Source organism: Physcomitrium patens, chromosome 2, assembly GCF_059467195.1.
Source record: "Physcomitrium patens ecotype Gransden chromosome 2, ASM5946719v1, whole genome shotgun sequence".
Taxonomy (NCBI): Eukaryota; Viridiplantae; Streptophyta; class Bryopsida; order Funariales; family Funariaceae; genus Physcomitrium; species Physcomitrium patens.
This window is the reverse complement of record NC_143411.1, coordinates 15,003,077-15,028,171: the sequence shown is the minus strand read 5'-3', so window position 1 is coordinate 15,028,171 and position 25,095 is coordinate 15,003,077. Positions and strand designations below refer to the sequence as shown.

The following is a 25,095-nucleotide window of genomic DNA, read 5'->3' as shown; positions in this document are numbered from 1 at the left end:
ATACACACTTGCTACTAATGTATTGTTTGGGCTAATAAGCAAAATCTTAAATATAATAATACGAATTTATTTTAATATTTAAGATATATATATACATATATATATGCTAAAGCAACAACCCCATGTTATTTCAACACCCCTTTAGGTTCTCATGATTAATTTAGTTTATCTTCCATCTCCCCTCCTTACTTCTTGGCCCCTGTCCACTGTTCTCTGTCCTAACTCTCTTGTCTTTGTTTGAAGTCCTTGTCCCATGTCCTCACTCCCTCTCCATATAGTCCATGTTCTCAATCCTATCCCCTCATCTCTTGTCTCCCATCTTGGTCCCCCCCTCCATCCTCTTTTTTTGTTTCTTATCATTGTGAATAGCAACTATAATCTTGAATAGAGACATTATTTTTATTTATATATATTTTTTTATTTTTATTTTTTGTGACTAAATTGTTGTTGATGTTGCATTGCAATCTTCTAATTGCAATTAAAAGATAAAAGATCTTAATATAATTTAAACATTGTTGGATCACTTGATTATGTTTTGTATATCTTTGGAACCTGAAATTTTCCAACTGGAATTTAAATTATGTATGTGTTTTGAAATAGACATCATGTGTAAAATCAATGGTTGAAAGCTTTGGGGTTAAAGATTGATTTTTCAAGTAAAAAACAAGAATTTAAAACATGAGGGTATTGCTTGAGCAACTCTATATGTATATAATCACATAAAACATAAAGGTTTCAAGGCATTTATATATATTTCAATAACACAAATAATTTTGTATATTATTTGTTGTTTATTTTACTCAAGAAACTTGTTGGACTACAAAGCATCTCTAGAGGTATCATGTTTTAACATAAGAAATGTTTGAGTTTTCTTTTTAAATCCGCAAACTTGTGAGTGAATTTATTAAATACCAATATGGTAGCATTTAATGATGAAATTTATTTAACAGAAGTGAGGTATTGTTAGGTAAAATAATCTGTGCTTAAAGATTTAAATGAATAAAACCGAAAAAGAAATAAATAACATATTACTTATTCTTAAAGATGTATTCTTTTTTTTGGTATTTCTTTTGATATTGTATATAATTATTTTGCAATTGAAATTACAGATAACCTGTATATGTAAAATAGCTTCTACAATACTTTAGTTTCAAGAATAATAATTTTTCAAATGATATTTTCTGAATTGGAAATGAGCATTAGTGAATTTCTGAAAAAACTTGTGTGCATAATCTCGAATATTCTATTTTGTTGACTAGTTCCTAATAAACAAGTTGTGCATGACATAACTCACAAAAATTACATGAAGTATGAATGACAATTATATGATTTATTGTAATATATATTTTTGTTTGTGTAAATGTCCAATTTACTTGTACATGAAAAGTACAAGAAATTGTTATAGTAATTTTTCCGCCACAAACGTTCTTTTTCATAAAAGCTTCTTGTTTTAACTTTTACTTGTGCTCAATGATTTGTGTGGCTGTAAAGCTTATTGTACTGATGTGAGTACTTTTAATTTGTAGGCATTGAATATGATAAATTAATCTAAATTTGTCACGTGAGTTGTTGTTAGTGGTTCGAATAGATTTAGTACGTCTAAATTTAAAAAAGTTCAATTTATTATTTACGATAAAAATGAATTCCAAAAATATTTGTATCTCCTATATCATTCTGAGTGTTTGTTGTAACATTTACAATTGAATTTGTTTGTTAATTAAAATTTTCTTGAGTTTAGTTATATACTTACATGTGTTTGTGGGGTTCATTTCGAAATTGAGATTGTACAACTTTGTGAGTAAATTTTACTACTTTGCAAGAGTTGCAAAAAACAAAAACTCTCTCTCTCTCTCTCTCTCTCTCTCTCTCTCACACACACACATTTTACTTGCTGTAAATAATATATTCTCAAGTTTGTCTCCTTTAAATATATGGATGTATAAATTCTTTCATACATACACACAAACATGAACAACCAACACCATGCAAAATTATTACTTTTGGCATTTTATGCATTGAGAACACGACTTGAAAATCCAAACATGAATGTAGAATTTTACGTAAAAGAGGTTTAACCCAGTTGTTGAAGGTAAATTGTGTTAGTTTATGTTGATTATATTGAGAATTTAGTATGTGAGATTATAAGAAACAAACTTGGTGATTCTTTATTAGCATAGCTGTTCAGAAGATTTATTATTCCTTAAATCGTGTCAAACAGTCACTCAAGTATTTAAACAATGAATTAGAATTTCTATTTTTTAAATGCATTAATTGGCATTATATGTAACTACTGACGATTCCTAAATTAAAGTTTTGTAATTTTCCATTTTTTCAACAAGGACCACACGCAGTATTCAATTATCATAATTCTATATATTTTGATTACTTTACCATTTATTTATGAATAAAGCATATGTATTGTCCTCCTGGGGGGGGCACGATGGAGGGGCATTCATTTTATCAATCAGTCAATCTCCCCCTGTGCATCATCATCATCTTACTCCCAGCATGTTGTTATATCCCACGCTGGTTTTTCTGCATTTCTTTTTACAGCGGCTGACCCCCCCCCCCCCCCCCCCCGTTTAAACTTATTATGTGGTTTTGATCCAGGAGGGGGGTGTGAGCGAGCTAGAGAGCGAGAGATGGGTAATGGAAGTAGAAACAGAAATAGAAAGGGGGTGTTGAATGGGGAGGGTGGGGGAATCAAGGGCAAGCACGCAAGGCCGCAGACACGCCAGTGGTGTGGGGTGCTGGCCATCCGAGATACGGGGGCTCCGAGATCCCTTGCAGCAGCACCTTCATGTGGCCCTCATTCATTTCCCTTCAATCGCCGCGCCTTCATGGCTGCAACTGCCGCTTATCCCAGCTTCCGCGCTGCCCACCCCGACCTCCCCCCCCCTCCCATCCAGGCAGTTGGATTTTCCCTTGTGACTATGCGCACTTTACCGCAGGCGTTGTCGTTGGGGAAAGTCGCACTTGGTTTGCGACGGTCCGGCGAGAAAGAATACCCCACCTTTGTACGTAATTACCCTTATCGTTAGCGGAGCCGGAAATTCAGGGCTCTTCCTAGGCTCTGCACCCTTTTTACCACTGGGGGTCGAAATCCACGATTCTCTTCAGAGAATGCACTGTCATCTGCTTCCTATTTGCTGCTGCAGCTGTCCCTCGCAAGTCCACACAGTTCTCCATGGCATCTGCAATATTGATGTACCGCAACGCACTTCCTGCTCACTTGCCATGGTGAATCTGTTTTTTCTACCCTTGATTTTCTACACTTGATTTTCCGCCTCTTCACGTGCTGTAATACTGGCTTTTTCAGCGTTGGTAAATAACGGTAAAGATTCTTCTTACAGAGATCCTGGATCTCCTCCTCCTTTCATTGCAGAGCTGTTGTCTGTCTTCTCTCAGTTCCTCCTCTCGTCGTTTCAGGTTGCAGCTGGACAATTGGTCTTTTCACCTAGTGCGAGAAATTTATATTTTTACATCTTTTTAGCGAACTCTGACATTTCCTCCTGTAAGAATCACATTCCGTCTCTTCTTTTGTCCTGCCACAGGTTTCATATTGAAGCAGCATAGCCCTTCTCAGCCGAGTACGAACTTTACATCTGCCAAATCCCTCCATCCCTCCAAGCCTCCCTACCTCTGCCAGCTTGTGAAGTTCTGCAGAAGAGGAGGAATCCGGAGCTGCTGTTGAATACGGCAAGGCATTTCTGGCAGTCATACGGAAGGGGTCTTGCCTCAGGCGAAATCCATCTGGTGGTCCTCTTTCTCCTTCATCCCTTCGGTGCTCTGCAGAATGTTCATGTGTACGCTGACGCTTTTCCTCTTGGGTGCATCATGAGCACTGGCTTGCACGGCATCTGATTATGCTTGAGGAGCCTTAATAGAAAGAGGCGAGAGCACGATACGACGGGGATTAGGTCGTTCGAAGGGTGTAGAATCACAAAACAGATTCAGAGTTTAGGAGTTTGGACAACAAGAGGGAAACAGAGTTGAAGTCGGGGCTGGTTTAAAAGCTGCGGATTCACTCTAAGAGACGAGTCGGAGGACTTGGCGAAGAAGTGAAATTGCAGTTGCAGGGGATACTATAGAGAAGGCAAGCTGGAAGAAAGAGGAGTAAAATCGGATTGGTTAGCGAGAACGCGTGCAGACATGGCGGTAACGCCAAAGTTTGATACGTTGAAGCCGCTACCCGCCCGGAGGCACTCGCTTGACATCGTGACAGGGCGAAGAACCTCACGTGCTAGCTTCTCTATGAAGCGCACGAATGAGTGGTAACCATCTCTTCCTGTCCTATTCCGTGATCTCTTCTCTTGACATTCTTCTACCACTTTCTAACATTGCAGTTTTTTGTCGAGATTGCCATACGAATCTTGACGCCGAATATCCTTAGTGCCCCCTCAGCTCTCTTCCACTCTCTTTCACTCCAAAAATGCCTTCGTAAAATCGTACTCGTCTTCGATTCTGCACTTTTGTGATAGCTAACAGGCTGGTAGGGTGCAGTGAAGCTTTTACCTGGTAAATTATACTGCTGAAGAAATTTCGGAAAGGCTACTTGACTAGGTTGCTGTGCAGTATTCAGGAAGTTTGGTTAATTTGTGCTCGAAAGCAGGGCACTCTGCGTTATAGGCTCACCACCAGATTCTCGTTACGTTTTTTTGTTCCTATAGCAAATAGTGCCGGGATGTGTATTCAGAACGCATGAAAGTATTTGGTTTCGATTTTGACGAACGAGATGATGTCAGCGGAACTAAAATGGGTTCAGTTGCGGATCGATATTTGAGAGAGGGACTGAAGTGCACAAATGTCCTTCCTTTTGAGTGTAGTTTTTCTGGAAAGTATGGAAAGTGGTTCGATTTTTATTTCATTTTTTTAATCAGCATCGACAATCTCATCATGTGCAGCTGCCAAGTATTCAACGTTAATAAATACTCACCTGATTAGTCTCGTATTCGTCGTTACAGGTTTTAAGTACGACGGTATTTTATTAGGACAATGTTCGAGGTTGAATTGCTTGAAGAATATGGCAAAGTCGTGTGGAGAGACGCATCTATGTTTGTTAGCGAGTACGTTCCTAATAGTTTCTCATACCTGGTGCAGGGTATTAACGACGGATGTTCCTAGCGACATAGTTGTCGAAGCCGGGGGTATGAATTTCTCGTTACACAAGGTTAGCAGTGGTACATCTTTCCTTGGTAACTCGAAAATCAAAGATCTTTCACTCTCTAGCTCCTCTCCGTAGTTGAATCCACATGTGGTAACTAGGTGCAGATGACCTTGACAGACTATTAAATGTCTTCTGGTTGATTGCTACAGTATGTCATTACTGTCCTTTGCAGCAGACAGTATTTGCATCTGTAAAGAGGGCGGTTACACGCTCTCTGGAGAAGGGCAAAGTGGTGCTCCACTTTGTTATCTATTCACAATTCTTTTGCCAAGTGCTTGTAATGTTCGACTGAATTTTTCAAAACAGCTTAACATTGAAATTTCGCTCTGTAAAGGGAGCTAACTTAGTGCGTTTGCATGGAACTCACCAGCAGAATATGCAGAATTTGAAGCACCTTTTGTTTTGTTTGTTTGTTCTTAAATTATTATTATGATTTTGCTTCTTTTCCTATTCTCACCCTTTTATTCTCCATCATAATGGTGATTTGGGAATTGACTTTTTCAACATTGAAATGGCTTTTTTTTCAGTTTCCATTGGTTGCAAGGAGTGGACGTATAAGGAAACTTGTAGCAAATTTGGCAGACAGCGAGAATCCCAATTTGCTGCAGCTTACAGATGTACCTGGTGGTGCCGAAGCTTTTGATCTAGCTGCTAAGTTTTGTTACGGCATCAACTTTGAGATCACAACGTCAAATGTAGCTGTATTGCGATGTGCTGCGGAGTATTTAGATATGACAGAATCTTACGGAGAAAACAACCTGGTGGCACGAACTGAGGCCTTTCTTTCAGAGGTCGTCTTACAAAGTTTGGCGGACTCCATTGCTGTTCTACATAACTGTGAGAATCTTCTTCCACTTGCAGAAGACCTGGGAATTGTGAGCAGGTGCATAGAGTCTGCAGCAACGAAAGCTTGCAGGTGATGATGTGTTTCATAGTACTTTAACACGTGACACCTGGGGTTTATCTTTTTCATGCCTTCAGCGCTAGATTAATGATATCTTTCTCTCGGCAGACTTGGTTTGGGTAGGTTATCGTCTCTAAGGTTGTTCCAGTCTATTCATTTGGGTTAATTATTGAGCAGCCTCTGTGAAAACCTTAGCCATGAAACATATTGAAGGGTGAACTGACAATTTTTTATTTTTGGATTCCTTCTCAGAATTCTCTCAATTTCTCTCTTTCTCTTCTTCAGTAGCAAATGGCCGTAGATATTTCTTTTGTGTTTGAACTGGAGTTTATTGGCCCTGAATTGCAGGGAACAGAACAGCAATGCCGTTGGTCGCTCTGAATTTGGGGGCTCAGGTCGTTCTGAGAATTTTAAGCTTTCCAGTAGCAGTAACCTTTCACATGCCAGCAAAGTTCCCATGGCAGACTGGTGGGCCGAAGACTTGGCTGTTCTGCGTATTGATTTTTATCAAAGGGTTCTAGCTGCCATGAGAATGAAGGGCTTACGGGTAGAGAGTATTGGAGGGGCGCTCATGCATTTCGCTCAACGATCTTTGAAAGGACTTAACAGAAAACAAAACGGGCGAAGCGATTTGAAACCTCCAAAGATAAAGGTGCCATCTCCCTCTGAATGTTTTACATTTTGCCTTGTAAGATGCGTTCTAGGATTGCAAGCAGCAATACATGTAGCTAAGCTAGCCGCGGAGCTTTTCTATATCTACTGTATCCTACCGTATTATCCCTTATGCCTATTGGCATGTTTGAAGTTAAACCTTTGAAATAATTCCTCACCTGCATCTGATTCGGATTAGTTTTGAGCAGCGAGCGAGCGTTTTGTGAAGGCAATGAGATGTAGTCAATATTTAGTAACCATTTTTTATGTGCCTTGTTTACTGACCTTTGAAGGTACCAGAAATTCACGAGTAGTTACTGTTGTCAATCTTCTTACTGGAGGTAGATTATATGTGCTACCAGGTTGTTTACCGTGAACACATTTGTTGCAACGCAGGTTCATGATACTTCTACAGCAATGGAGCACGAACAACGTATTTTGGTGGAAACTATTGTCAGCTTGCTGCCTCCTGAAAAAAACACAGCGTCGTGCAGCTTCTTGTTTGGATTACTCCGAACAGCAATCATTTTAGATACAACCTTGGCATGCAGACTAGATCTCGAGAAGCGAATTGGGATGCAACTGGAGCAGGCTACTTTGGATGATTTGTTAATTCCTTCCTTCTCCTACACAGGAGATACCTTGTTCGACAATGACATAGTTCATCGTATCGTTGTCAACTTTCTGCAACAAGATGACAGCGAAGATTCACAAGTACATTTTTTAAACCGACAGCGTTGGCTTATTAGCATTTGCATGGGTTTATATTTTCTCTTCTTTTACGTGTTTTTCGAATATTATTGCTACATTATTAAAGAGAGCTATTGGCTTTAATTTTTGAAAGTTTTACCGTTGAACGATTATCTTATTCATCCACTCTCTAGTATGACAGCTAATGTCGATACCCAAGCTTTATAGCGTCAAATGACCAGTGAGAGTCTATGTAGTTTTGTCTACGTTGATGTTTGTCTGAGACAGCATGGGTGGTTTTGTTAGGTTGCTCATCCGATGTACGATTCAGATGGTGGAGGCTCTCCTTCTCAGAGTGCAATGATGAAAGTAGCAAAGCTTGTTGATAGCTATCTAGCTGAAATTGCACCTGATGCAAACCTTAAGCTCTCCAAGTTCATTGCTCTGGCTGAAATCTTACCTGATTACGCAAGAGTTGTGGACGATGGACTATACAGAGCAATCGATATTTATCTCAAGGTATTGCGGCCAATGATGATCCTATTTGAGACCTCATTTTGTATTATACCTACGCACTGGTTGTATTGCATTGTTTGTTGATGAATCTTGGAAGTTCTCCTTCAGCTGTTCATTTTCTGTTGTTCATACTACACTAGATGGACCTCGGTGCTATACAATTAATTTGGATGAGTGTTAAATGCTAGGACTTTGTTTTATATTTAGTTTTAGAGAAATTCACGATTCTAGTTACATAAATGTCAATTGCATTTTCTCATGTCATATCCTTGCTAACCTCCTCGAAGTCACTTGCCTTGCAATTTATTTTTTGTCTGAATGTAAGTGATTTAGAGAGCATTTGTACCATTGGATTTTTGGAAAATACTGTTTTGTTACAAGACCTTGCTTGTTCACGAAGTATTTATTTTTAAACTACTCGTGAGTTTTATTGCACACAGCTAGTTCTCTTTCTCATATTCCCAAGTTTAAATTACGTGCTTCTGATTTCCAGGCACATCCGGCATTGTCGGAGGTAGACCGAAAGAAAATATGCAAGTTGATGGATTGCCAGAAACTATCACAGGAGGCTTGCACACATGCAGCCCAGAATGAAAGACTACCGGTGCAAGTGGTTGTTCAAGTTCTTTACTTCGAGCAGGTGCGCATGCGAAATGCTCTAGCAGCAGGAGCTTTTGTCGATGCAGTAGACTCTGGTGGTGGACACTATCAGCATCGATTGGGCAGTGAGAATTTGAGCGCTTCTCATTCACCAAAAGAAAATTACTCGGTCATTCGACGAGAGAACCGAGAATTGAAGTTGGAACTGGCTCGCATGCGAATGCGATTAACTGACCTGGAAAAAGATCACGCCTTAATGAAGCAAGACATACATGAGAAACCAATCAAGAGTTCCAAGTCAACAGTTGGTAGGAAATTAAGCAGATTGAACCCTTTTGCTCGCAGAGACTCGAAGGACTTGAGCTCCAGTAACGGGAGTGGCAAGCCTGTTCATACCCCAGACCCTAGTTCACGAAGTGGGTTTGGAAGAAGACCGCGGAGGCACTCAATCTCTTAGTTTTGCTCTGGCTTCGCAGATTAGACACAAGTTTACCAGCACTAAAATGAAGTTGGGGAAGTGATTCGTTTGCATGCGCATGATAGGAAGTCACCTGTTCATGCTTTTGCGACGCCTGTACATGTGTACAATTATAGAGGAACTAGGTTGGGGCTTTGGGCTAGGGTGCGGGCTCTTAGCAGGTGGTAGCCTGCGCAGGAGCATGAAATAATTAGACGTAGAAGGAAGGTCCAGCTAGGTAAGAGTCGCTAAAGCTGCTTTGTAGCAGTAGGAAAAGGTAAATTGGTAGAGAGCACTGAATTTTGAATGTCATAAGTTAGATCACTTCCCTTTGCACTTCTAAGCTCTTTTTTCTCCGGCTGTCTGCGATTATTGAGTTGTGACGGAGTGTTCAAATATGTGAGGTGTTAGATACAAAAATGACAACCTAGACAAGTTTCGTATATATTTTGAAAAAATTAATAAGCATTCCAAGTTCAACAGTTGTCAGTTGCAGCAGTGAATATAATTCACCTGCAAGCGTGTAATCTTATCAAACAATGTTAGGTGAATGCCACTCTTCGTCTGACATTTCACCAACCCAGCTACTATGTGAATAATTAGTTGTGTGTACAGCGGACTAGATCACATATGCCAAGATGAATGCAAAGGCCAATAATGACTTCATGAAAGTATTAAATGTTTCACATCAGCCCAATGGTAAGGCCCAATGGTATCTGGCACACCTCTGCATGCAACAGAATCCAATTTTGCTGATTGCTGTAAGAAACAGTTACAATCTCACTCCGTGACTGGTGCAAAATGTGAGATCTACATTTTTTTAATCAGTCTCCAAAGTGAGAAAAGTGATTCGAATGGGATCCCTGGGTGGCCCGCAGTCGCCATCCAACTTGTATGAGTTCTCTCGGCAGTAGAAAGAATGCAAGTTACACTAAATATTTACACTCAATACAGCCTCTTCCCCTCCCACAAACAACGCCCGTCCTCCCAGTTCAATTTCTCTCTTCGACTGCAAAAGGATATACGGGTGGATAGAATGGGAAGTGGAGTGGAGTCTTAAGTTGAACAGGACTCTTAATTCTCACATGTTTCGTGAATTTATCACATTTTCGAACTGGTCTAACAAGTCACCTCCAGAAGTACTGCTACTGGCAATCATGCCCTCGGCTGGCTTGGCGCTATATGTGTCGACGTAACGCCGGTGCTTGGAACCTGGAGAAGGATAACTGGGAGGTTTGCGAGGTGACACCACTGGTAGCAGCGAGCTCAGCACTTGAGCCACATCGTACATGGTAGGTCGTTGTGAAGGTGTTTGCTTCGCACACAACAACGCTAGCTTCAGCGCTTTCTCAAGGTGATCCATGCTTGGGCAAGTTGATCGCACATATGGGTCCACGAATTCCAGCAAGTTCTTCTGTTCAATTTTGGACCTTACCTGAGAGACAACGACATTAGTCATGTGGAACAGAAACGTGAGGAGCTTCTAAGAGGACTTGGGAATTCCAACAAAGAAGTATGATCAAATCATTACTAGTTGGCCTTCTTGAAGGCGTTTTTGTTTTTTTTTCCCAGAATGACGATCAAAGCCGAGCATGTAAGATTTAAGCTTCAACTCTGATAAAAGACGTACCCAATCGAGTAAATTCACTTCATCATCAACAGCCTTTTTTCCCATGAGAAGCTCCAGCAGCACAATACCGAAGCTGTAGACGTCAGACTTCTCATTTAGGCGAGAAGTTTGAGCGTACTCTGGATCGATGTATCCTATTGTCCCCAGCACAAACGTAGAGGTATGAGTCCTGGTAGGTTGAATGTTTTTCGCAAGGCCAAAGTCGCAAAGGTGCGCATCCATATTTGCATTTAGAAGTATGTTGCACGATTTCACATCTCGGTGGATAACTTGAGGTGTACAGTCTTGGTGCAGGTATGCCAGTCCTTGAGCTGATCCTAATGCTATCTTCAGACGCGTATTCCAATCCATCTTTTTCGACCTCTTTGCATGTCCTGTGCACAATATCAGAATAATTCAATACTCTAATCAATTTTGAGAACCGTTGAATTATAAGTCAATCAAACCGTATTTTTGGTGCGGTGCAAAAATTATTCATTTTTTTCGAATCAACAGGAATCAACATGGAATCTAATTCTAAGATGAGTTCAGTGGGGGGGGGGGGGCTGCGAAGGGCAGTTCTTACCATGAAGATGGTCATATAAGCTACCATATTCCATAAAATCGTAAAAGAGAAAGTTGCCAGCTGACGACATAGAGTAACCACGCAGGCTAACAACATTCCGGTGTTTTATATTGCCTAGTGTCTTCAACTCTGTCTCGAACTCGCGAACGTTTTGAGGATAGTAATTGAATAGCTTCTTGATTGCAATTGAATGACCGTTCTTAAGGGTGCATTTGTACACAGTACTAGAGCCCCCCCTCCCTGCCACGTACTTCTCGCTTAGATTTTCAGTTAGACACATCATCTCCTCGAAAGACTGTGGCGCCATTCCCATGTGAAATGTCACTAATTTTGGTGGCCCTGCTCATAGTGGAAATGTAAATGATAGTGAGCCACAGAGTCTAATTCTGGAACTACAGTCTATTGCAAAAAAACTGTAGGAATAATCCAAAGTGACTTCTTCCCTTGAAAAGCACGGTTTAATCATGAATGAACACATGGGTAGTGCATACGATTATGGTCATTCAGAATTCTCGTCATACCTTGTGGTGCTTTGGACATTTTCAGGAGATCACGAGGTCGCATGATACGCATAGCCCCAAAAAGCAAAAGAGCAAGGAGACAAATAGCAGAGATCGAAATCCCCCAGGCAGCTGTTGCTCCCAATGGACCTGAGCATTAAACTAACGCTTGCTTAGTTTTCAGACTTAAGCCTTCTTCTGGTGCTTCGAGTGGGATAGAGGTTTCATACGAGTGTCACGTCACAAGGTCCGCAATGGACTCTACGGTGGCGATCGCTCTAGCTGCATAATTGCAGTCTACATCACACAGCTCATTAGCTCTTCCATGATATGTCCCTTTCAAGTGAGTTCTCAGGGACCTTTGAAAGCTTACCATTCGTTCGAGATACACCCGTAGGCAGCGTCGACCCACATAAATTATTGATTGCGAGACACAGCCGTGGGTTGCCAAAGTAGCTACGACAACCACACCGAACACCCACATCCGTACAATCAATACAGGAGTTAGCAGTTAGTAACCGACTCACTAGAGGCAATCGACCACTTTTCGATGGTACCAAGGATGCAACGTACTTCCGCCACCGGAACTGGAACTTGGGGAAAGTGGACGAAATTACCTGCTAAGAGGAAATCTCGCGAAGACCTCTGAAACAGGAACTTCCCCCGACAAATTGTTATATGATAGATTCCTGCAACAAGAAGCATGTTTCACTAAGAAACTACACCTAAAAGCTGAAAAGCAGTGCAGGGGAATATAAACTGAATTGCACACTTGAAATATAATGGGCGCAGCTTACAAGTTCTTCAAGTTGAAGCAATTGTTCAGCTGCCTTGGAATTGGACCTGAGAGGTTGTTGAATGAAAAATCTCTGCCAAACAACAAAAGTCAGCAGAATTGTCAGATGATAGGTGATAAACACCAATCTATTAGACCTTCATTGACTAAACGGATCAAGACTTGGGCATAGAACCCACACTGAATGAAATTGTTCTTACATGAAATTCACCTCCTCAAGTTGGCCGAGCTCAATAGGTATTGGTCCATATAGAGCGTTGTGTGAAAGATCGCTGAAACAGAACTTCTAAGTAAGATATCATCCAGATTGTAGCACGAATACTTTTGTATCGCATAAACCACTCAAGCATTTCATGATGGGTCATTACGTCTGGTTTCTCAAATCTGTCTAGCACATGACCTGAAATGAAGACAGTAGCTTGAAAAGGGACTCAAGACTTACAGGTAATTCAGGTGGGAACACTCTCTGGGAATAAGACACATCAAGTAGAACTCGTTAGATATAGTCGAATCCGCAACTGCAGAAATAACTGCCTTGGCACAAACTTTCAGAAAATGAAAAATCGTACTCTCTAACCAAGTATTACTTTGAGAAGCAACTCATGACTCACGAGAGGGAAACCAAACGAAAAGAAAATAGGAACTTACAGGTAACTGTGTGCGGTGGAGTTACCAGTGCCCACTTGTACACCGATTGGGCCGCTCAATTTGTTGTCATGCAGGTCCCTGTCGAGCCCTCACAACCGACAAGTGGAATGTCAAAAAGTTTGGTGCCTATTGCATAAGTTGAAATGCTTCACTTCTGTATGCAGTTGAAAACAGCTTGCCGTGCTGAGAGCACTTCCAAATCTGAAGCAAGGTCTCGACTACAATCTGTGGAATTAGAAGGCTTACAAGTAAAGCAGATGCTCAAGCCTACCAATGGAGCGTGGTATAGGGCCAGTCAGATTGTTCTTCGATAGATCTCTGCTCAACCCAGAAGCTTCAGAAACGTAAACCTTGTGATCTGCTTCTTTCACTCATGAGGAACTCTTCCATTTTAATTTTAAACAAAAGATCTATTAAATACATTACCAGGAAGCAGTGTATTTGTTGAGATTATGAAGTGCTTTAGTGTAGACAATGTTCTGAGAAGGTTGAAGAGGACTCACAATTTATCAAGGTTGAAAATAAGTCCAACCTCGTTCGGAATATTCCCCGAGAAAAAGTTCGACGAGAGGTTCCTAAAACGTGTCAAGAACTTCAGTTCACCAGGGCATGGTTGGTTATGATTATTGTAAACCAACATTCCAAATGAAAACCACAAACATTCTTGTATGCACCACATAACTGATGATATTACGTAAGCATGAAAGATAAACTTGAAGGAATCAAAGACTATATGTGGGAGTATTTTTCACATGGTCATAATATAAATGAATACATTTTTCTTGAGTGAAGGAGTAGGACAGAGAACAAGTCTGAAAGGAAAAGAAAGTATTTTTTCTCTATCATCTGGGTTGGTCCCAAGTGGTGTACCCACTGCGTAGAAGTTGTGGAACCGGCCTTGACTTCAGAGAGATATTCGCGTGTTTCTCATCTTTGTGAAGCTATCAAAAGAAGAGTCAAATGTCACTTACAAGTTTGTCAGGTTGGTTAGTTTCTCAAGTTCAGGTAAGATGGTGCCGTTCAGCTTGTTTCCATGCAAATCCCTGCGCAGACACTCACAAGCAACTGAGCATATTTGTTGATTTACAATAAAAGTGCATTTTAAGTCTCCGCATGATGACCTACGTAAGTTCCAACACTTAACTGAACTTTACAAAGGAAATGGGTGAACATTTCGACTTACAATAGGTTCAAGGCTGCAAGGGAGCTTATGTTTCCAGGTAAAGGACCTGTTAGTTCATTCTCAGACAACTTTCTGTCATTCAAACAGGAATCATTAGAACAAAGCCCGAGAAATTTCATTTTAAAGAAGATATACTCGGGTTACACTTAGTAAAACCATGAAAAACCTTGAAACCATTTAAACCCTCATCAGAAAATGCAGACTATGCTGAATTTTCGTAAAATGCAACAAAGAGCTACTTCGTGAGGATTTGTTCTCCACATTGAAAAACTCTTGAATAGTCATTTGTTATCTGAAACCAGTGCTCAGAAGAATGAACGTTTAAAACCTAAGGAATCTAGCTGATGACATGAACAAAAAGGGCTTGAAAGAGATAGAAAGTTCCTACAACTCAAATAAATCAGTCAGGCAGCCAAGCTCGGAAGGTATTCTGCCGGTCAATTCATTGTTGTTCAGTTCTCTGGAGAAACATGGCCACATCGAGGGGATGTCAAGAGCTTGAACGCTATAGGTAGGAGAGGAATCCGAAGAAGGTTACGTCAATGAACGCACCACATGTACCATGTAAATAGATCTCATACTGCAAGCCTTTCACGGTAATCTCTTTCATTGGTGCATAAACACGATGCACGATATGAAGGGACAAAGATATGAAGTCGTAAATTACAAATAATTTAACCGGGTCATATTCCCAAGCTCTGGAGGTATCGAACCCGTCAAGCGATTATTGTAGAGGTACCTGGAGGATGTACCAACCACAAATTGATCATTAAAAGTATGGTGAACACCATCTATATCTGAATTAGAAGAGTGCAGACTGACAATTACTTGATGAGCGCTAAAATATGAAACAGAGCTTATCAGTACTAGTTTGCAGAAAAGCATGAACCAACCGTTTAAAAATACTGTAGAATTTAACTAGGTGAAGGATTTACAATTTGGTTACTGAAGTCAGATTTCCAAGGATGGGTGGAATTGGGCCCTCAAGACGGTTCGAGCTCAAATCTCTGAGACAAGCAAACAAGTAACGATCACTTACCCGATTGCATACAAGCAATAATTTCTTCCAAAATAGCTATGCTGGCACATCTACTTCCAATTAATGAGCATGCAGTTAAGAGCTTGTGACATACAGTATAACTAGTGCTTGCATTAGCCCAAGTACTTCTGGAATTCGGCCGCTGAACCTGTTACCTTCCAAAGACCTGCAATACTAGGCATGCTTTAGATAAAAGAAAGGCTTTAGAGAGTAACAATGGCGAAACGACTTGGTGAATCGAGATGACAATGTGCAGAAAAAATTACTGGTGAGGAACATTAGGAATGGGTTGAGAAAAGGGTTTTGGATTTCGGTTAACGAATAAATTTCATTAAAGTTCAGAAAAACATATATTTCATCAAGGTCAAAACAGCATGTTGATTAGATCCAAGTTTGTAATTGATTCACTCACAAAGTGCTCACTTGGAGGTAGCCAATGTTGTATGGTATTACTCCAGATAAGCCATTATAACTCAAGTCCCTGTTCCCCAATATCACAATTCCGCCAAATTCAGAACCGACAACCCACATCGATAATGGAAAATGAAAATTGCAGCTAAAGAGTGCTAGACACGACGGGAAAGCCAACTCCAATTCAAATTGAAAGTTTTTGGAGAACATACAAGATCTGAAAAGATGTGCAGTTTCCGATTCCGTCTGGTATTGGTCCTGTAAGGTTGTTGTTGCGCACGTTGCTGGCATGCATAATACACCATATTCAAGGTCAAACACCTATCAATCGGCTAGGAATAGTTCGGAAGCTAAGTGAATTAACTGCAAATAAGTTTTTGAATCTTTTGAAAGTAAGAAAAAAAAAATCTACGTATAAAAAAAAGGAATTTAAGTTGAGACCAATGAATAGCGAGAGTTTGGTTTAGACGCTTCACAAGTAGGCAAGCTGGGTAAGTTGACACATGTCGGCGGACAAACTCCCTGTTAGATAGTTCCCCTTAAGCATGCTGCACAAAGGCCACATACAGGTCTTTGATTGAGTACCATAGCGACGACTCTTTCAAATAATGCATCTTACTTTTGGGAGTTTTTTTTCACAAGCCAATTTTTCTACAAGATTAACACGAATCTCAAGATATCTTGGGCCAAGGACTTACAGGTACTGGAGGGACTCGCTCCAAAAAATTAAGGCCGGAATAGGTCCGGAAAGTTCATTCATCTGCAGATCTCTGGTGACTCCACATAACCTTTCTCAGTGAAAGATTGATAAAAACATCATGCCAACACATCTTACAGCAAACGTAACACGCATCCACCATGTTAATCCAGAGAATCATTGCCCATAGTGTAGCGAACGAGCTGCTTACAGATGCCTAAGATTTGTAAGACTTGAAAAAGTTGATGGAATTGGGCCGATTAGATGGTTGTATCCCAAAGCTCTGCACATCATGCTTTGATCTCAAATTTGTGCACCACAGAGCAATTCGACATTTGTCTAGCTGTATCAGATGCAGAGTTGTAGAACATGTTTTGAACACAGAAGACAGCTAATGCTGAAATTGCAGTTACTCACAAATACTCTAACTGTTGAAGCTGCAACATCAGATACGGAATTTCTCCAGTCAAGTTGTTATATTGTAAATCCCTGCCAGAATCGGATATATTTCTCAGATTCTCAACAAATGTGTGGGACACATAGTGCACATATCACGTGAATTTCTTTGAGATATCTGAGTACCAAACACAAAATCTGAGGTGTAGTGAGTTCACATTTTACTTTATGTTAACCTAATCTACAGTTTTACATCTTGAGTGCAGCAAAGGGCTTACAAGTGAACCAAACTCATACAATTGCTGATTTCTGTAGGAAGCTGCCCAGAAATATTATTCTCGCTCATATCCCTGCAGCCAGAACTCACGTCATTGTTAATCTTGAAAAACGATATAAAAGAAGTTTGTTAGCACGAGAATGTTTTCGATACTGTATGACACCAAAACGTCACGAAAGAAAATACAGCGTGACGGAAACTATAACGTTTATCAGTGTCGACTAAGTTCCTGCACCAAATGGATACAGTCGTACTCACAAATATTGTAGACTGTGTAGATTTCCAATTGATGGAGATATTTCCCCAGTGAGCGCAAGCATTGAGATATTTCTGCAACAAGTTACTGAGGTATTTAGGAATCATTCGATATCGCGCTACTACAGTGGGTTGAAAGTGAAAAACAAATTCACACGGTTCAAAGTAAATGAGACGAACGACATTGAGTTTAATATGAAAATGGTTGAAGACTATTTTAAGGAAACCGAGGAAATTTAGACTCACAGAGCACAAGTACGACTTCAAAAATGGTATGCTCATAGGGAGGTTGAACTGAAGAGGAGTCTTAACATCTGCTCACTTGCTGAAAGTCATGATGACAAAGTCGTAACCTAAGGAGAGTGTTGGCTTACAAGTTGGTAACCAGAAAGGTAGTATTATCGCACGTAACGCCACGCCAGAAGCATGGGCTCTGGCTTCCCTCGCGCCAGTCAAACAGCTCAATCTCGCCGTTCTCAAACCCATTCTTAAGCTCGATCAATGCGGCAACTGCGCATTTCAAATTCACGTCATCAAACGAATGAGAACCTCTTCGTCTCTTCTATCTACTTCGACGTTAGATTCTCGAAGTGCAACACACGAAGAATTGTAAACGCTCAGGAGCGCGGTTCCTTATCTGAAGTTGATTTACTCGTCTCAACATTGTTCATGCTTCCTTGAATGCTTACTTTAATCGATGCACTTGACTATTCATACGAAGAAATCGGGGCCCCGCGCGCAACATCTGATCCGAATCTAGACTTAGGTTTTGCGTATCCACCATCTATTGTTTTTCATAACGTGCTGTACAACACATTGCATTGGGTTGCAGTTGTGAATAACACACTGAGTTTTCGGACTGAGAGCTTCGCGTGAGTGCAGCATGACAAAAATGTTTATCAAAGTATCATAAACTAACCGCGAAATATTTTGCAACAAGAGGAACGTTTTTCTGTTCCCCGTAGTATATAAGAGATCCATGGCGGAACAGAATAAAGTTGCAGTCAGTTGAAAGATCAAACCAATTGTTTGAGAAACTTATACCTTCATCGGCAATTGTCGTGGCTGAGCACTTTAAGATCAAGAACGATGAAGAGATAATGAGCAAGAAACTAAACAACCACATCCGCGCGAACCAATAACCTCCTGACATTGTCTCAGACTTTGCGTGGTTGTCTCTCACAGGGTTGAAGCCGACCTTCAGGTCTACTCTCATCATTTACAGCGAACCAACCAGCACCGCACTACTTTTGTCATGGATCTCCTGATGCATGTGTGCAGTCTTAATCGCCATGACAGGGAGTAGGAGCCCTGTAGCGAGCATGCAAGGCATTTCGTCCCTCTTCCATTGACTGGCACTTCCTGGCCAACTCTAAATGTTAATGATGTCTGTTAACAATGAAACTGCATTCCGCGCACTTGAAAACGAAATTGCAGAAATGAATCTCTACCCACAGTACTCCAAAGCTGTGCCAACCGACTGCAAAACAACGCATGATTTGCAATATTCAGGCCGCGAAAGAGAAGAGAGGTCTCCTTGCGCCGGTTGATTGATCCGCCTCGTCGGTTACTTGTTTTCTACACCCCTTCCCTATCAAATAGCAGTCTACTCCATGAAATCTGTTTCCGCTACTCTTCACTCGAGAAGATTGTTTACAGCGCTTGGAAATTTGGATTGAGTTCTCGTGTGGAACCAAACCAGAAAATAGGAATCATGGTCAGCCTCATTCGCCAGCTGCCGAGCTAACACCAAGAATGAGTGAGAAGTGGTAACACTAGGTCTACTACCTCGCCAATCTACCCACAGAAACATACAACGTCAACATTGAACACTGTCTTAAGAAGCAGTTGAAGGCCAGTAGAGGGATTATTCAGCAACTTCCTTAATACTGCCTACGCAGGCTGCATGCAGGTATAGAGCCGACTAAGAAGTGGAATCGGGGACATGAAGGTCCTGTACGTGCAGCTAGCTAGGCACTGAATTAATGTGGGAGTGAGAGAGATGGTGGGCACTCTGGAGTATGGACAAAAAGGAAGACAGAAGAAAGAGCGGTAGGGCCAGCCCATTCATGATGACAATCATGAGCTAACCTTCCACCTGCAACAGCTTGACAGCAACCAAGGGAGGGAGGGAGGGAGGGAGGGGGGGGGGTGCATGGTTTTGATGCTCAGTTCTACAGCGGCAGCCCGAAAAATGGGAACCGACTACATCGTACTCACAGCCAAACGGACTGACAAAGACCACCAGGAAGAGAGAGAGCGAGAGGAAGAGAAGATGATAAAAGAGAAAGAGAGACACACAGAGAGATTCAGTGCAACATACGAGGAAGGAAGAGGAGTGAACAAATCAAATGGTGGACTTAGCAATGTGGCGGGGTTTGGCTGAGAGAACACACGAGGGGAGGGCAGGCAAGCAGCCATCCAGCCAGCCAGCGCTGAACGCAGGCAGGCAGGAAGTCGACCGGACCGGCGGTACAATTGCGCTCGACCTCACATTACATGCAGCACCTGCCTAACGTCCATCCTTCAAGTCCCTTGCGGTTTCCTCCTTCCTTCGACGTATGATCTCATTTTTTCACTCGAATTTCGGGATGTAAGATCATTGATTGTACCTTTGAAAACCAAGTCAGGAAGGAAAGGAAAAGGAAAAGATAAAAGGAAGCGATTGAGCTGGTGTCGGTCATCATGGAGTGCCGTTGGTTTCTGCAGCTGCACCGCACCGCAACGAAACGCCTGCGAGGAAGGAGAGGCTTCTACTCTTACTCCTAATCCTTCGTCCCTAAACCTCTTCCTCCTCCTATTCCTATTCCTCCCCACGGCATTTACGACACAGACACTACAGACCATCAGACCATCGCCAGAACCAGCGAGCGAGATCACTGCCATCGTCCACCATCGCTCGCGTCACCACACATACATGCTTCTCCAAGGCCCGCCCACTTACACTAACATCCAGATTAGTGTGGCTCACGTCATAGAGTTCTAGAGTGTAAACATTTGACGTGTAGATAGATAAAATAGAAATGACATTAATGATAGTGTTATTGTGATATTCTGATGGAGTTGTGTTGTATTCACGAATATTTGCAATTTACAGAATAGAAACAAAAGAAGAAAAAAAAGGGAAAGAGGGAATTTAATCTTGCAAATTACTAAGTCTTAGATTGGATGTTTCAATTGGTGTAAAGTTTATGATTGGGATTTATGTAGCAGTAGAAATTATCCTCGGTTGTGGGTATTGTGTTGGTTGTTTCAAAAAGTTAATTAACTTTGTAACACTGGTTTTCAGTTGAATTTAGATGTACATAGTAAACTGCATAAAACTTAAAATTTTGACAATGTGAGGTTTTGCAGTGGACAGTATTTTCCGTCTTAACAATATATTAAGTGTATCAAAAAAATAACAAAAAAAGATTTATATGGAATTATTTGCTCCCTTGTGATTATTTTACAAAATTTGCACTTTGATATAACACCAATAGCATGTGTTTCAATGATTGATACGTTGTATAACATGTGGCAATAATACAAATAATAATAATAAACACATGTGAAACCATATTAAAATATATTAATTTAATGAATGAATGAACAAATAAACTAATTAGTGTAAAAAAAATTATCAATGTAAAACCTAATTGATGTGCTTGAGTGTTATTTTATGATGTTAGCAGTAAAGAAAATCACTAAATGAGGAAATTTGAATGTTGATGATGTACTGCTAAATGTAATTACAAGTATACTATATTTTATGAACTCGGTTTTTCAAACATATTGAAAATATTTAATATTTGATTTAAATATAGAAAATTGTACTATTTGAATATTGCTTATGACTTGTTAATATGAATGTATAAGTTATTCTTGGAATAGCCAAATATAACAATAATTTATTTTTGTGAATTATTAATTCACTCTACATACTTGTTATATCTATTTCATGTGTCGATTTTTTTTTCTTTTTACAAAGAATTCATTCATCAGCCTCAACAAATTTCACCATATATGTATATGTATTCTAATATTTCATAATATTATTAGCATAAATCTTTAGAATAAAATGTTCAATCAAACCAATAGTTAAGTAATTAAAATTTTAACACATAAAATTGAAATAGATAATGTAAACTAAATGTTTGTTCTTGAAATTCAATAAATCAACACACTTTCTATATAAACCTCATGAAATTCTTAATAATTTGAAATAAACCCACATGCTACTAATAAGCTGACACTCAATATAAAAGCAAGAACAAAGTTCTTAGCTTGAATGCATTAGATTAAATCCAAAATATTTGATCTTGGTTTTTACATCTCTTAATCTTAAAATCATCTACAATAGCCTTTTTGACTTATATATAATTACTGTTTCTTTTTCAATGTCTTTAAAATATAGAATAATTCCATTAAAAAATAAAATAAAATAACATAAAATAAAAACAAATAGTATTGTGTGGACCACAACTAAAGTAAAAGTTTGGTTCAGCCCACAAAATATTCAGCAGATAAAACGGGCATTACATTCTTAAATGATTTGTAGAGGAATTTTTTAATATTTAAATACTATATTTTTAATAATAATCTAAAGGATTAATTTGATTTATTAGAGAACTGACTACGTCAAAAATGTATAGCTGTTTTTGAAGGTACAAGGTAGTAATAAACCAGATGATTGTTGCAAGTAGACTATTAAATTCATTCTAAATAACATCGATACACCATTTTGATGATTTGGAATTTTGCATTTTGATATTATAACAAGCTACTCATAATTGGTAAAAAAATATTATATTTTCTTATCTTTTCAGCCACAATGTAGATAATTAAAGTAATTCAAAAAGATAATGTTCTAAGATATTCACTCAATTCATTTGTGAACATGTGTCAGGTAGAAGCCAAATATATCTATATATATATATATATATATATGTTTATCAAGTACGAGCAAAATGTTTATAATTGGGTGAGATAGCGAAATATTTCAACCAAATATTGACACAAATATGATGTACAGTGTAAATTGTGATCCCTAATTTATCTTCTTCTTTTTTCTTTTTATTTTTTTCTTTTTTTGAGATTTCCTACTCTAGGATATTTAATTTTAAATGAAAAAATAAGTATGTATTTGTACCAAATAATTTTATGAGAGTGTATTGAAAAATAATATATTTTTAAATAATTCTACAATATCGTTTAAGAATTGTGTTTAAGCTTCTTTTTAAACCAAAAACTACTAAGTTTAGATTGTTTTGAATTTTTAGTAAAAATGAATCCTCAGTTTTTTAGAGTTTGTATAAGTATTTCCAAAACCAAACACATGTTCAATTCTTTCAAGTATAGTTTTTGTCAATAATTTATGAAGGCATCTAAGTTGTGAAGATAAAATAGAGTTCAATTCAAAGTCTTGACTCACAAATCTGATTGTCTCAAAGTAGAATGTGAGGTGCATGTGCCAAGTAGTAACAACCATGCAGAGATAATAAAATCACATATCATTACTCACTTTATTGTTGTGCTTCACCATGATAAACCATGTGTTTTGTGCATGTCACCAATTTTGATGGTTTCAATTGGCTTCCAATTTTTTATTTGTGCTGATTTTTTTATGTAATTTAAGGAGATCACAAACTTGACTATCACCTCTGCCATCAACTGCATGTGGTATTTAAAGATCATCTTTCAATTTTCCAACATTAGCATTTTAATCAAAGGTGGTAAACCATGTAACAAGTTGGATTCCAATTTATTTATTCCTCATACTACTATTTTATTTATTCATGGTTTTTTCTCCAACAACTAAGTTCATTTTAAAGTGAATAATTTGGGTACATTATTACATGAATACTTAGAAGCTACTCATTGTAAAGTTCAGATCTTTCAAATGAATATAATAGACTTATTTCAATCACCCATTAAGATTTCTGAAACCTTATCATCACAAAAAAAAACACCCACCTCAAAACCCATCAATTTTTATTCATTTATTTATTTTAATTCCTAAATTCATGCTAGAAATCTACAATCTAAACAAAAAAAACAACTCTTGGCCTCAGACAGAGCCCTAAACACTGTAATCATCCCAAAGCTTTTGTGAGCATGATTTCATCATGATGAGTACAAGATGTACCAAATACACAATTAAATTTGATATGATGGTTGTTTTGCTCTTTACTTTTCAGACCCGTAAACTGCAGTAAATTGTACTCACTCTGATGAAAGCTTCCATCCCCCTTTGAATTGAATAAACAGAGAGAGGGAGGGACAGTTTATTATACAACAAGCATTGACTTCAACCAACAGGAAGTTGTTCAAGCTTTGTTGGTGTAATCTCATAGAATCAGCCCAGGACATGCGCTCTGGAAAGGAAGGAAGCAAGCCATGGCTTTGCTGTTGCTGTTCCCACCTGAATCTGCTTCTTCCCCTTGTAGGCTGAAAAACAAATCAAGCTTGCACAGTCACCCCCCCCCCATTTTCATCCATGAAGAGCAAGTAAACAATCCTGGGAACAAACACTTGGTAGGTTTGTTTGCATCTGGGTGATAACATAAGTTGGTGGGTGATGAAGAAGAACCCCCCCCCCCCCCAGCTATACTACCACATCAAACTTAGAGGTATGGAGCATCCTGGACTCATGGCACTTCTAATCATCCATCTAATGTCATATATTCATCCATTCACTAATCCATTCATCTAGGGGAGTGGGTGCAAGAGAGGGTGGGTAATGTTGCAGCCTCTGGCAAGACATGAGCCTAACACAAGTTACAGATGAAAGGGAGGGGGGTGGGGTGGGGAGTGTCTTTCCTTCCTTGTCCCCCAGCACAAGGAAGCTCATGGCCCCCTGTGACCAACCAACCAACCTCATCCCCTTTCCATTCATTCATTCATGGAAGCCATCCACTTGACTTCAGCTGGATTGTCTTCCTCATGGTGCATTCAGCCATCCCTCCTGTGAATCAAAAAACAATCCTTCTAGTTCTTCTCTGTTTTTTCTGTATAATATTCATACTATCAAGAGGAGTAATCCTAAAGGATATGCAAAGTAGGTTTTCAAGTCATATGCCATGTTTGAAGAAAAGTAATAAAGTCAACATGAGAGAAACAACAACAGTTAGTTTCATTGATTGGACTTCAAATAATTAATGGTGTTGAGCCTTAAGTGGGGAAATCATTTTCTCTGTAACTGTAACCTTTATCTTTTACTTTAGTTCAACACTAGTTTTGAAATTGCCACAAGTTTGAATTGAAGAGCATGATGGGTGAGGTATAGGAACTTTAAAAAGGAAAAAGCAGTATTAAAAAGGACAAGAGAGGGAAAGGGCACAAGGGAAGGTTTACAATAAGAAGGACGAGGTGGCACTCCATTTTTTCTTTCTATTTTTTTTGCTCTCCTTCAACTTAAACATACACACATGTATTTTGAACCGTATAATATAATTATACCTGCTGCACAGGTCACGACGTGGGAGTCCAATGTAGCACCTGGCATCTCCACGTAAGGAAGCAAACCTGACTGACATCAAGGCTCACCTTTCATATTAATAAAGGGAGGCACTTCTGCGATCCCCCTTATGATTCTTTCGTTTGTCATCAAATCTTTTTTTTCCTGTCATGAGGATATAATGTCCAGAAAATCAAATATATATTAAATAGATTCAAAACTTCTCTCTCCATACATTTCGATATATACACATATATCTATTTACATACAGGCAT

General features: G+C 39.4%; 2 protein-coding genes across 4 annotated transcripts; one reads left to right on the top strand and one right to left on the bottom strand.

The window, feature by feature from the left end:
- The first annotated feature begins 3,154 nt into the window (after positions 1–3,154).
- LOC112274340 (BTB/POZ domain-containing protein At5g48800) lies at positions 3,155–9,465 on the top strand. 2 transcript variants are annotated; one of them, XM_090247613.1, is made up of 8 exons: positions 3,155–3,334; positions 3,555–4,274; positions 5,101–5,170; positions 5,695–6,083; positions 6,420–6,723; positions 7,119–7,436; positions 7,719–7,931; positions 8,422–9,465. In XM_090247613.1, exons 2-8 carry the CDS (start codon positions 4,153–4,155, stop codon positions 8,983–8,985), a joined length of 1,980 nt encoding a protein of 659 aa, XP_090103739.1. In that variant the 5' UTR covers positions 3,155–3,334; positions 3,555–4,152; the 3' UTR covers positions 8,986–9,465. The 2 variants fall into 2 exon arrangements, with proteins under 2 accessions (XP_090103739.1, XP_024359528.1); XM_024503760.3 differs by lacking the exon at positions 3,155–3,334 and having other exon boundaries at positions 3,384–4,274.
- A 312-nt stretch (positions 9,466–9,777) lies between these two features.
- Positions 9,778–19,183, bottom strand: LOC112274326 (LRR receptor-like serine/threonine-protein kinase ER2). Of its 2 annotated transcripts, XM_024503732.3 has the most exons (28): positions 18,427–19,183; positions 17,757–17,892; positions 17,386–17,457; positions 17,129–17,200; positions 16,872–16,943; positions 16,666–16,737; positions 16,456–16,527; positions 16,234–16,305; positions 15,970–16,041; positions 15,759–15,827; positions 15,441–15,512; positions 15,243–15,314; positions 14,975–15,046; positions 14,696–14,767; positions 14,308–14,379; positions 14,096–14,167; positions 13,628–13,699; positions 13,371–13,442; positions 13,125–13,202; positions 12,919–12,942; positions 12,677–12,748; positions 12,478–12,549; positions 12,298–12,369; positions 12,054–12,136; positions 11,702–11,830; positions 11,181–11,519; positions 10,616–10,989; positions 9,778–10,420 (listed from the first exon to the last, which is right to left on the bottom strand). In XM_024503732.3, exons 1-28 carry the CDS (start codon positions 18,599–18,601, stop codon positions 10,067–10,069), a joined length of 3,057 nt encoding a protein of 1,018 aa, XP_024359500.1. In that variant the 5' UTR covers positions 18,602–19,183; the 3' UTR covers positions 9,778–10,066. The 2 variants fall into 2 exon arrangements, with proteins under 2 accessions (XP_024359500.1, XP_024359517.1); XM_024503749.3 differs by lacking the exons at positions 17,757–17,892; positions 18,427–19,183 and having other exon boundaries at positions 17,148–17,200.
- Between the last annotated feature and the right edge of the window lie 5,912 nt (positions 19,184–25,095).

Bases quoted from the DNA above. Each gene is read 5' to 3' on its own strand.
- LOC112274340 (XM_090247613.1), top strand. From the start codon at position 4,153: ATGGCGGTAACGCCAAAGTTTGATACGTTGAAGCCGCTACCCGCCCGG. The intron at 4,275-5,100 runs GTAACCATCTCT...TACCTGGTGCAG, and splicing joins ATGAAGCGCACGAATGAGTG to GGTATTAACGACGGATGTTC. The intron at 7,437-7,718 runs GTACATTTTTTA...TGGTTTTGTTAG, and splicing joins ATGACAGCGAAGATTCACAA to GTTGCTCATCCGATGTACGA.
- LOC112274326 (XM_024503732.3), bottom strand. From the start codon at position 18,601: ATGATGAGAGTAGACCTGAAGGTCGGCTTCAACCCTGTGAGAGACAAC. The intron at 16,306-16,455 runs GTAAGTCCTTGG...GCCTTTGTGCAG, and splicing joins AGCGAGTCCCTCCAGTACCT to CATGCTTAAGGGGAACTATC. The intron at 12,550-12,676 runs GTAAGAACAATT...GTTGTTTGGCAG, and splicing joins CTTGAGGAGGTGAATTTCAT to AGATTTTTCATTCAACAACC.